Source organism: Lepidochelys olivacea (assembly GCF_965140295.1).
Source record: "Lepidochelys olivacea isolate rLepOli2 genome assembly, chromosome: 6".
Taxonomy (NCBI): Eukaryota; Metazoa; Chordata; order Testudines; family Cheloniidae; genus Lepidochelys; species Lepidochelys olivacea.
In genome coordinates this window covers 72022523-72035239 of record NC_140416.1, presented here as the reverse complement: position 1 = coordinate 72035239, position 12717 = coordinate 72022523, and the positions used below count along the sequence as shown (strand labels likewise).

General features: G+C 38.5%; 1 protein-coding gene across 2 annotated transcripts in view; it reads right to left on the bottom strand.

The window, feature by feature from the left end:
* FMN1 (formin 1) overlaps positions 1-12717 on the bottom strand; it is a gene marked incomplete at its 5' end in the record, with an annotated part of 373959 nt that overhangs the window by 155614 nt on the left and 205628 nt on the right. For both annotated transcript variants that reach the window (XM_084632400.1, XM_084632401.1), the window contains 2 exons: positions 8829-8979; positions 11914-12710. In XM_084632400.1, the coding sequence (XP_084488526.1) occupies positions 8829-8979; positions 11914-12710 (948 nt within the window). The remainder of the gene's footprint in view (positions 1-8828; positions 8980-11913; positions 12711-12717) is intronic.

The following is a 12717-nucleotide window of genomic DNA, read 5'->3' as shown; positions in this document are numbered from 1 at the left end:
ACTCTGAAAAATCAGGTCCTCGGCATGTCAAATTGGGCACCCAAAATTAATGGATAACTAATTTATTTTTTTCTTTAATTAGTGTCCCTGTGGGTGCTACACTCTAAGTGCACTTGCGCCCCATGTGCCTTTGATCAGAGATATCTCATAGCAGTGTCTGTTCAGCCCGTGCATGCATGTTACTCAGTCTCCTGCTCCATGCTGTTGTTATATAGCACTGTGTTGGTGAACCACCCTCAGTTCCTTCTCAACCCCCTTGGCCTGAGACAGAGCCTTTCTACAAAGCAGCTTGGAGGTTCCTTCTCCCCCTGCTCTGCTAGTTCTGCTCAAATGAGTGCCTAAAAATAGTAGCATGGCCACGGCAGCACAGGCAGGAGCTTGAGTATAGATGTAGCAGTATGGGCAGGATTGTACTCACGCAGTCTTTGCACATGTGCAATGATTTATCAGTCTTGTCATTACCCTCCAAGGGGAGGTCCGCAGAAATGGTTTGGATCACTTGGGGGAAATCAGAGACCTGTAGCCACAAAGCCCTTCTCATGATTATCGAGACACAGGTGATTGCTAGACCAATCTGGCAGGTTCCATGATAGCCTTGTTAGTCAGGAGTACCACTTTAGATAGAGCCAAAGCCTTCTAGGACCTTGAGGGTGGAATTCTGGACCGTCTCCTGAGGAATCTGGAGCATGTCTTCAATTCTGAAAATTGTCTGGAGATGAGGGAGAAGATGCTCATACTGCCTCATCTGGAAAGGGTGAGGAGAGTATTGCTGGTGGATTCATCAACACTGGTTGATATTCCTTTATCAACTGCTCCTGAGGAGCCTGTGCTTCTTCACCCAGTGATGACCATTTCAGCGAGTGGAACTCAGGGTCCTCATGACTCAACTGCCCAGAAGTATTAACCCTGGGGCTCCAATAAGGTCAATGCAATGGAGTGAAATGGAGTTGGCCCCAGTGTTGGCTACCATTGGTCTCTGGGCCAGAACTGATGATAATGAGGAAAGGGAGGTTGAGTGGATCTGGAAGGCCTGTCTGGACTGATAATTGTAATTGGAGTGACCATCAGTACTGGCTTGTGTTTGTCTGATGAATAGGCCTCCTCATGTTCTATCCATGGGACTGGAGGGTACCATGGGAACTGATTACATCAGACAGAAAGTAGGAGCAGGTGGCCTAGAAAGAGACTGAAGTTGAGCCTCCAGTTCCCAGCTATGCTCCCGTACCAGCAACTGTTGGGTAGACAGAATGGGACCTCCCACAACAATATCAGCTCTGCAAAAATCAGGGATTCCAGGACCACATACATAGCCAAGTTCCCCAGGACAGCGTACTGGGACCAGCCTCAGGTGAACTGTCTGGTCTCCTGGGCTTTGTTAGGACTGTTTGTCCTGTTTTAGAGGTGGAAGGTCTGTGCGTAGGCAGTACTATCAGAGCAGGGGGAGAACAATCCCTCCTGTCCTTATGAGGCTCAGGCATTGGTGGTGGTCTATCCAGGCACAGATTCAGGACACTGTGAGCGCCTCGTACCATCAATGTCTTCTTTGTACAGGCTCTGGCTGCATCGATTCTGGACACAGAGTACCTGGCAGTGCCAGAGGAAGGGGAGAAGCGGACGTTTTGGAAAAGGAACTGGGGTTGGAGTGGTCAGTTCATGACATGTTTTATGCACTCAGATGGAAGCATCAGGAGGCATGGAACAATGTACATTGCTATAGAATAATTTCCAGTCTCAAGCGCATGGAGGGCACATATGCACCCACAGTGAATAACCACAGAGACCAGCACACAAAGAAGAAGTTTGGTTTACCTGACTTGCCCAGCATTACACAGGAACTCTGTGGCAGAGGCAGAGATAGAATCCAGTTATTTAGGATGACATTCAACTGTCTTAACAATGAGACCGTCTCCTCTCTCCCATCTCATTCATTACACATCTTCCAACTTTTGCAACAGAAGAGGCAGAGGTCCTACAGACAACTGCTTTCTTCACTACACAACTCTGATTCATTCCCAGAGAAAGGTAGGAAGAATAACATGGGATCATATCATTAAAGACTGTTTCATAAAACATACATGGAAGGGGGCTAAATGAATGGCTTTGGCTTTTGAGAAAAAACAAAAAAAATGTTCAAAATTTTTCAAAAAATTCAATATTTTAAATTTTAAAAAGTAACTTTAGACCAACTATTTTTGCTAAATGTTTTCAGTTTCAGTCAAAATGGTAGCTTAAATTGAAAAAATGTTTCAAGAGTTTTTTTTTTAATCAATTCTACTAGTTTGCTATTGTTTTTGCAAAAAATCAAGGTCAATTTAATCTGTAAATTTATCAATAACTATCCATATCTACTTGTACCTGAATGAATTAAATAACACCACTGAAAAACCTACAAATTCCCCCCTTTTCTTATTCTGGATCTTCTTTCTCTTCATAGAGGTCTCCAATCAATCGTACAATTCTGAACATTTTAATTTTTTTCTTAAATTACACGTTAATTATTCATCTAAAATAGTCTTCTAAATACTCCAAACACAAAACAACACCACCTTGAAATCCACAGCCATAACAACAATACATCTTGTTCTAGATGATTTTATTGTTCATGAGCACTTGAAAAAGGAATTAGGGAAGTAACACAAAGAATAAGTTAAAAAGGTGAAAACATCTTTTTAGATGAACCCGTCAGCTTCTGTAGTTAAGACTCAAAATCTATCTTTCTGAAGTCTGTACAAAAGTTTATTTTTTAATCTGAATATTAGGTGCTATACTCTATGATACTGTGGGATTCTCAAGCCCATACTAGTAAAGCATGCATTGAAGCATCCAGGAGGTAAATGTTTGACTAGATACATATGACTGGTGGGTTATTTTATAAAGGGGCCGGGGGTCTTGGGAGGGTGGGAAGGGGAATGAAAAAAGAAGAACTAATAGTTCTACATAAATCCACAATAAGCCTTCCATTACACACCACACTGTCGTTAAGTAAAATAACTCCCTGTTGGATTGCAAGGAGCCCACCATGATTGATCCATTGGAGCTAGCCACCAGACATTTGGGATTTCAGAGAGACAATGAAAAACACAAGAATATACAAGGGGATCAAACTGTCTGTAAGATTTTCAAGTGGTACTGTGGCCTGGTAACTAGCCATTTATCAGAGACTCATGGAACCTTATGTAAGAAAAGCTTTAATACTAGAATTTCAGTTAACTGCTAAAATCTGATTTTTTTTGTATTTTAAAAGTGATTAATTGACAACAAGATTAGTGTTACTGATAAAGTGTTTTGAAAATTGTATGTACATATACAAGGAATTTTTTTCCAAAAGATACACTGTAATTCCACCACAAGTTACTGGGCTCAATGCAGGAATTACTGTGTAAAATTACATGGCCTGTGTTACGCAAGCAATCAGACTAGATGATCATAATGGTTTATTCTGCACTGTGTGCAGTAGTATTTGGACAACATGAATATGACTGGCAATATTGGGCATAACAATAATGAAGATAAATTACAGTATATCATAGGTTTAGGCCCAAATCACTGAAGAAATCAAACTAAATATTTTTATTTTAACTCACACATCTACAACTAAGTGTAGGTCATTTATGGTTAGACTCGTCTAAGGCCTGTTTTTCTAGCCAATTAAGCAGTACAGAGTAGTGCCAAATAACTACATTCCACTGTACTATAAACACTGAGTTACTCTGAAGCAATTTAACAATCCAAAATCTCAGAGAGATGAGGTGTGGAGCATGCTTTCAGAAATCTTAAAAGAGCAACACTCCGATGTGGAAACTAAAGAACCCGAACGACCAAAAAGGAAAATCAACTTTCTGCTGGTGGCATCTAACTCAGATGACGAAAACGAACATGCGTTGGTTCACACTGCTTTGGATAGTTATCGAGCAGAACTTGTCACCAGCATGGACGCATGTCCTCTGGAATGGTGGTTGAAGCATGAAGGGACATATGAATCTTTAGAGCATCTGGCATGTAAATATCTTGTGACACCTGTTACAAAGTGCCATGAAAACACCTATTCTCACTTTCAGGTGACACTGTAAACAAGAAGCGGGCAGCATTATCTCCTGCAAATGTAAACAAACTTGTTTGTCTGAGCGATTGGCTAAAAAAGACTTAGGACTGGGAGGACTCGCAGGCTCTGAAGTTTTCCATTGTTTTATTTTTGAATGTAGTTAGTTTTTGTACATAATTCTACATTTGTAAGTTCAACTTTCATGATAAAGAGATTGCACTACAGTACTTGTATTAGGTGAATTGAAAAGTACTATTTCTTTTGGGGTTTTTTTACAGTGCAAATACTTGTAATAAAAAGAAAAGGAGTACTTGTGGCACCTTAGAGACTAACCAATTTATTTGAGCATGAGCTTTCGTGAGCTACAGCTCACTTCATCGGATGTATACTGTGGAAACTGCAGAAGACATTATATACACACAGAGACCATGAAACAATACCTCCTCCCACCCCACTGTCCTGCTGGTAATAGCTTATCTAAAGTGATCATCAAGTTGAGCCATTTCCAGCACAAATCCAGGTTTTCTCACCCTCCGCCCCCCCCCACAAACTACTCTCCTGCTGGTAATAGCCCATCCAAAGTGACCACTCTCTTCACAATGTGTATGATAATCAAGATGGGCCATTTCCTGCATAAATCCAGGTTCTCTCACTACCTCACCCCCCTCCAAAAACCACACACACAAACTCACTCTCCTGCTGGTAATAGCTTATCCAAAGTGACCACTCTCCGTACAATGTGCATGATAATCAAGGTGGGCCATTTCCAGCACAAATCCAGGTTCTCACCCCCCCACCTTGATTATCATACACATTGTGAAGAGAGTGGTCACTTTGGATGGGCTATTACCAGCAGGAGAGTGAGTTTGTGTGTGTGGGGGGGGGGGGGGCGGAGGGTGAGAAAACCTGGATTTGTGCTGGAAATGGCCCAACTTGATGATCACGTTAGATAAGCTATTACCAGCAGGAGAGTGGGGTGGGACGAGGTATTGTTTCATGGTCTCTGTGTGTATATAATGTCTTCTGCAGTTTCCACGGTATGCATCCGATGAAGTGAGCTGTAGCTCATGAAAGCTCATGCTCATATAAATTGGTTAGTCTCTAAGGTGCCACAAGTACTCCTTTTCTTTTTGTGAATACAGACTAACACGGCTGTTACTCTGAAACTTGTAATAAAAAATAAATATAAAGTGAGCACTGTGCACTTTGTTAGAATTGAAATCGATACATTTGAAAATGTAGTAAACATCCAAAAATATTTAAATAAATTATATTCTATTATTGTTTAACGGTGCGATTAATCACGATTAATTTTTTAATAGTGCGATTAATCGCGTTTAAATTTTTTAATTGCTTGACAGCCCTAGTTTTTACTTTTTTATTCTGGTGGGTGACTTCCAAAGTTCATCTCTTATCTGCTTCTTCAAGTGAGGTTTTTTTTTCGTATTTTCACCCTAGTTTTTCATGTCATTTATATTTTTACACTCTATTTGTTTCAGTAATCTCAGTAAACCCTATTCTACATTTTTAAAAATAAAAGTCTACATTGAAATGCAAATGAAGAATCATTCATACATCCAGATAAACAAGGAACCATACAGTGTGTGAAAAAATACATAAGGTTTCCCAGAAAAAGTGGGCACCATTTCATTTGCCACCCATACTGTATGTAAGTAATCCTACTAGAAATTAAGTTCTGGACAAAGAAAAAATATAGCAAAGAACTACTGTATTAGCCATAACAAATTAGGATTCAGCTTTTGTTTTACCAAAAGGGGCAGGTGAGGAAGTGAACAGGAATATGTATTTGCTCTTCAGAACAGATAACTAATGCTCTCCATATTGTGGTCTAGCATACCTGAAATTCAGGGATGTTGCATGTATAAGTTGGAATAGGAAATACAAATAAATGTAAAAAATGTGTCTAATTTCTTCATAAAGCCTGTGTTTATAGCATTATGTTCAAGAGACTTTTAAAGTCTGTATTTTCCAACTAGATAGTGAAATGTTTTCTTATGGATCAAATTCAGTGAAATGTAGAATAAACCTCCCCTTTCAATCTTTGAGTATGCAAAAGCAAATTTAGAAAGTGGGTATCAGGAATTTGCACTATTGTACTAATTGGATTTATTTCTAAATCTGAGTACTGAATACCACCATTCATACTCTAAAGGTTTATGAAGTAAAATATGATAGGAAGAATTTTTCTCATAGAACAAGTATGTTCAGGTTAAATAATAAAAGTAAACATGTAAAAACCCAAATAGTTCAATATCCTTAAAATGCATTTATATAGACAACAAAACCAACACATTAACACATTATTTGGAGTTTTATAAATGTTAAGTGCTATTTATAACTAGATTAATTATCGTGTTAAGACAAATAATTTCTGAAAAAAAGATGTTTTAAATAGTTGGAGGTTGTGAAACTTCTTTGTTTTTCTAATTATGTATGATAAAGGCAAAGGTTATATCCAAGGTGCCCTCTTGTGGCTCAACCCAGGGAAACTCAACTGAGCTTATGTCATATAATATATAATAATGTATTGTTATGAGACTTCTGCAGTAACAAAACAATGTCAATCACTTCATGGACTAACACTTTCTTCTTTGTCAGGTTCCTAATTTTACTTTAAGATCATATTTCTGTGTCCATTTTTTAAAGTGTGAGTAACAAATAAGATAATATGGCAACTGTGAATGTATCTGAAAGTGTCTAGTGGCACTGACGCTTTAACCGTACTGGGCCTTTTAGGATAAAATACAAGCGGCATGGATTTATCATCACTCTTTTGTAAGATCCCTTCACCAGCTCACATGGCTGCAGATCTTATGCTTGCAATGACATTAAATCTTCCAAGATTAAACATAAACCTGAATTTGGATAGCTAGCTAAGGATGAAAAAGCAAATACCTATTCAGCTATTTTGCTTTAAAATACAATTACTTATAATTTGTATGTCTATGTATACTCTAATCAAGAGCAAAATAGACTGTATAGAGCCTGGCTTCTGATGTGAGAGTTAAACCTACATCCTTATGGCCCAGAATCAAGAAGGACGTCTACACACACCGTTTGCTAATTGTAGTCCATAGACCACTGGTTGTCTGCAGAGATGTTGCTGGTTGCCCATAGGGAGATAACAGATCACTTATTGCTGGTTCCTACTTGCAAAGAAAAGGCTGAACAACCATAGAAGTAACCAAAAATGAGGCAGAGCCATCCTAGGTGCTCTAACGGCTACCACTATGTAACAGTAGGAGAGGAAACAGGAACTGCATTCAGGGACTGCAGCAATCAGTAGGATTGGAGCCGTCAGCCTACAGCAAGAACTACCATCAGGAGAGGAGCCAGGGCTTCCAAAATGACTAGTGTAAGAGGAACATTCAGGGGACCAGGCATGAAGAGAACTAGGCAGCATGTGCAAGTGAGTGGAGGGTAATGGGTGGGGCCAGCCCTAGACATTTTCCCTGCCAGACTGGAAAATGTTTTTGGTGTGTTGGAGCAAAACAAAACAAAACAAACAAAAAACAGAATAAAGAAAGAGACATCCTTCACAGGCAGTCAATCAGTGGAGAGGGGAAAAAACCCAAATGAAAAATGGCCAAGTCCGACACTGGTACTGCTTCCTTGCTTGCCCCTAAAACTGGTCTTGATAATGCAACCAAAATGGCAGAGGAGCATGCACACGAGATCAAGCAAAGAGAATGGAAGAAGGGAATGAAACAAAGAGGAAAATTAAGTAGCGTCATTAACTTTTCTCAAACGGAACATCAAGCCCTGCATAGCAAATAAATAGAGGAAATGATTTAAAATATTTTGCTTTAAATTATAAATATATTTGAAGTGTACACGTACACACACACACAATACTAAAGGCCATTCGTTTTCAGTTTTTATTTTGTTTAAAATTTCCTGGGAACATGTCAGTGTTTGTTACAAATTTTTTAAAATAGCTGAAAAATCAGTGGAAAAATTAACTTTATAGTTTTCTGGGTAAATATTGGGGTTAATATTAGGATATGGAAGGACAGAAAAAAGCAACAAATAGAGAAAAGTAAGAGTATTAAAAGTAAAAGCAGTTTAATGCTGTGGTTTATTTAGTGAACTGTACATTAACAATATGTACATATATGCACACACAGGAGTGTGTGTGTATGTATATCTTCCACTACATTGCCTTATTTTAATGGACAGCCTCACAATTACACTTAGACTAAATTATGATTAACATAAACACATCCATCTAATCTAATGTGTTGGATTTTTTGTAACAATCAATATTTCTATGTATCTGGGTGGACCAAAATTTGTGTGAAAATCAGTAAGAACCAAATAATAGCATTTCTAAAACCTGGGAATTCTTCAGTAAAAACAAAAAGGGCCTTAATATTACTGTTGGTATGGACTGTTAAACATTTGTGTGATGTGAAGCATGCTCATTCTTTTATGCCTTACATTTTCACCAAAGTTACATCTTCTTTCAATACTTTGTTTTTGAACTTTTATTTTAAATATGCACAAACATGTTAGGATGAAGGAATGCAAGTTGTCCTTTGTAAAAACAGCAACGTGTAGATGGTGCACAGTGGTTTGACAATTCACTTATAAACAAAACAGAAAATCCATCTATTATACACTAACATAATAACAATTCTTGTTTTCATATATTCACGTTTTGTTGGCAGTTTCTATTTAACAGAATGTAAATCACTGTTTTTTTAAAACACAGAAACATGAACACACTCAATAAAGAGAATGTTATTATGAAAAAAATGTGTACCTTTTTGGCTTTTGTTTTCTTTTCATAAGACTCTGATAAGCGTTTTCTTTTTTCCTGAACTGCATCTTTGGAAAATAAATATTCAAATTCACTAGTATCAACTATGTCAGGTTCTTCTAATGAGTCCCATAAAGTTGGTACAGATATTTTGCTGAAAACAAATAAATAAAATTAAAATTTCACAACAAATATTTACAAAAATATATTTTCCGTGTTAGATTTTAAAACCAGAGCAGCAGCTGAGTACAGCCAAAGGACAAATAACTTTCCCTCTTTTCTCTACTAGACTGGGTAAAGTGTCAAAAGAAATTACAGAAGGCAGCACTAAAAAGTACTACAACACTTAAGTACTTATTTAAATTATTCAAGCCTACTGGTGATCAAAAATTACTATTTATTATTTGTACTGCACTAGAATGTTGGGTCACCAATCAAAGATCAGGATAATACCTTGTGAAAACAGGCTTTCAAGAGAATTCTCATTTCAGTTAGGGTATGTTTACTGCAGCTGGGAGGGTGCTTGACAGCTTGGATAGACAGATGTGTGCTAACTCTATTTAACTTACCATCATAAAAATAAAAGTGTAGCGGGGGGTAGCATAGGCAGTAGCTCAGGCTAGACACCCGAGTACAAACCTTCCTGGTCTCCCTGGTTACATACTTGGGCAATTAGCCCAAGCCACTCCCTATGGTACCCCCAGCTACACTGCTATTTTTAGCACACTAGGTCAAGCAGAGCAAGCATGTGTCTGTCTACCTATGCTGGGAAGCATGTTCCCAGATGCTGTGTAGACATACCCTTATATGAATGGAAATATTGCAACGGCAGCCTTGTGTTATTCTGGTTCATCGGCTTAGAACAAGGGAATGCACTATGCAAATGAAAAGTAATAAAAATAGTTGGCCAAACTTTTCTGAACCTCAAGGAAAAAAGTTTGGATTGAGTTTTGTGTTATTTATCTTATCAGTGAGATTCAGTTCACTTCAGATGAAATGAAAATGGCTACGTGCTTTCTATTCACTATTACTACTAGTTTGAGGAACTGGAATGGGTGTCTATTAGCATTCTGAACCGCTTAATACACAGTAAATTTTAAAGAGGGAAGATAGTTTTGCTATCCTGCATCCTCCAAGAATGATTTGGTGCGTGCAGAACTCACCCTCATTAGTGTTTAAACATAGGGATGTGTGAGTACAACTCTCCTGGCTTTATCCAAAGTTTGGGAAATCAAATACATAGTGCAACAAATGGAGCACTTCAGTACTGAATTGCTTTAGTTCTGAAACTGCAATACTTAGGGAAGGAAGTAAGTGGGATAATATTATCCTCAGACTATTCTTAACTTCTATTGATAAGCTTGAAATTCTGAGTCCATTTCTTCCAGCAGGTGTCACTAACAGGCAATGGTATTATTAACTGTCATGAAATGGGTAGAATTGCAGTGGGGAAAAAGCTGTGTAAATACGTACATGGCTGCTGTCACCAAATGATTACTCTGATTAGGTGCAATATGTAACAGAATTTAATATGTATCCGTGCATGAAGGAAGGGGGAGGAATAAGCTAAAAGAATGCAAATTATTATTTTCTATCCATTTGGGATTCATTTACCCTGCCATTGAGTTTCCAGTGGGATTGCCAGTACTTTTGTGATTGGATATCTTTCTAAAAGATACAGTGTAGCTCAAACAGAAGTTATGAGCTTGATTCAGAAATCACTGGATGAGGTTCTATGGCCTGTGCATGGAGAAGGTCAGACTAGATGATCACAAAGGCACTAACATCTATTTCTCATTTAACATCTGTAGTCTGGTGGCACCTTAAAGACTAAAGATCATTCATGTGATTTTAAAATTAATAAAACCAAAATATTTTAAACGTAAATATATTTTTGTCTAAATGTGTACTTCAGAAATAAACCTTTTATTTTAAGGTATAAATCAAAGATTAGAGAGTATCCTGTCTGTGTAATTGCACTGATATCCCTACATGCCTGCTCCAAAATCATGCCTGCACTGATATGCACACATGCCTGCATAGATTTTTAAGGCCAGAAGGAACTACAGTGATCATCTAATTTCACCTCCTGCATAACACAACCATGTAATTTCACCTTAATTGCTGCAACTTCGGGTTGTGCTAGAAATACTTTGTTCCGAATCAGAAGGGAATCCTCCTTTTAGCTAAGTCACTTAGAGTTCTTTGCTACTGTAATTAACCACAAGAAATGTCAGAGAACATAGCAGAACTCGAGAGAAATCTTCAGAAAATGAACTCTGAAAAGCAGAATTTTCAGTGTCTCTCTGTCTTTTCACCAAGCAGTGCTGTAAGCAGAGCTGGTCAGGAAAATGCCAATTCATCAAACCTAATTTTTTTCATGGAAACATGTCAGGTTTGATGAACTTTTGACAAACAACCACCTGGCAGGCTGCTGGCAACCCCAGACTTCCAGGATCTGAGAGGCCAGTCTCACCAGGCAGATTGCCTTGGAGTTGTAGCCCTATGTGGACTGCCCCAGGGCTTCTAAACTCCCAGGCCAGTTGGCAGCCCAGAGAGCCTTCAAACAATTATGCATATACTTAACTGTACTCCCTTGGACTCCCACAGAACCATTCACAGAAGTTAAACATAAATAACTAGTTGCAGGATTGGGACCATAGAGGACAAAATACTCCCTGCCCTAAAGATCCTGCAATCTAAAATGACAAGACAGGCAACCAATAATACACAAACTCTTTGAAGCAATATTGGATACACAGCCTCAGCTTTTTATTTTACCCTGTGCCTATTTGCTATATTTGTCAATGTTGCCTATGAACTACTACTTTTAAACTTTTAAAAATTTTAGTTATATTTTTCCATTTTAAAACCCATTGCTTATTATCTATTGTTGTGCTTTTTAAAGCTTGGGCTATCTTCTGATTTTTAGAAAACTTTTTTCCTTTCATATTCCTTTTTTGTTTTTTGGGCTCTATCTTTAACTCTTCTTGTCTTTTTTTAAAAAAAACAAACCTTAAATACTGTACATGCTCATCCTCATGATACATAAATTATACCTATAAATCCAAATAAAATAACTTTTTACCTGCTGTCTTTGATTTGTATCCTAGTCCAGTACAAAGGCTTCATGGGACAGTTAGGTTCAATGGCAGGTTTTCGAGGACCTTGGTTTGAAGACTGAGTGCTATTGAAAAAGAACCCAGGTGGTGGCGGTGGAAGAGGAGGCCCATTTCCCGGTAGAGGTGGCCCACAGCCAGGCAGGGGTGGTGGACCAGGAGGCCCAAAACCTGGGGGGGGTGGTGGTGGTGGTGGTGGTGGTGGCGGCGGTGGTGGCGGAAGATTTCCACAACCTGAAGGAAATGGCTGTGGCCCAGATCCAAACTGGGATGTCAATGGAGTGGATGCCAAACCTGTTAACAAGGGAGGTGGTGGAGGAACTAAAGCTGGTAGTGAAGGTTCAGGAAGAGGAGGTGGTGGGGGTGGTGTTAGAGATACTAACACTGGTTTCTGTTCACAAGATAAGAGACTTTCTGAAGTCTGTGCACAGTGACATGGTTCCTTATTCTCACTTGGGGCAGAAATACTGTGATTTAAAGTAGAAATATTAAGCTTTTTAGGTACCATTTGGCTATTCTTCACACGTATATTTTCCTCTTTACTAGGCTTTATGAAGGTTTCTCTGTCAGTTTGTATATATACATTTCTGTACGTCTTTGGTGGATTATCATCTTCAGTGGATACACAGACGTCCTTTGTTTTCTCATTTCTTCTATTTAATTTGTTTTCCAGTTCATTCTTGAGATTTGCAATGGTTTCCTCAAGCTTTGTGTTTGATACAGCATGCTCTCCACGAATATGAAAGATCTGGAGTTCAAACTGAGACTGTGGA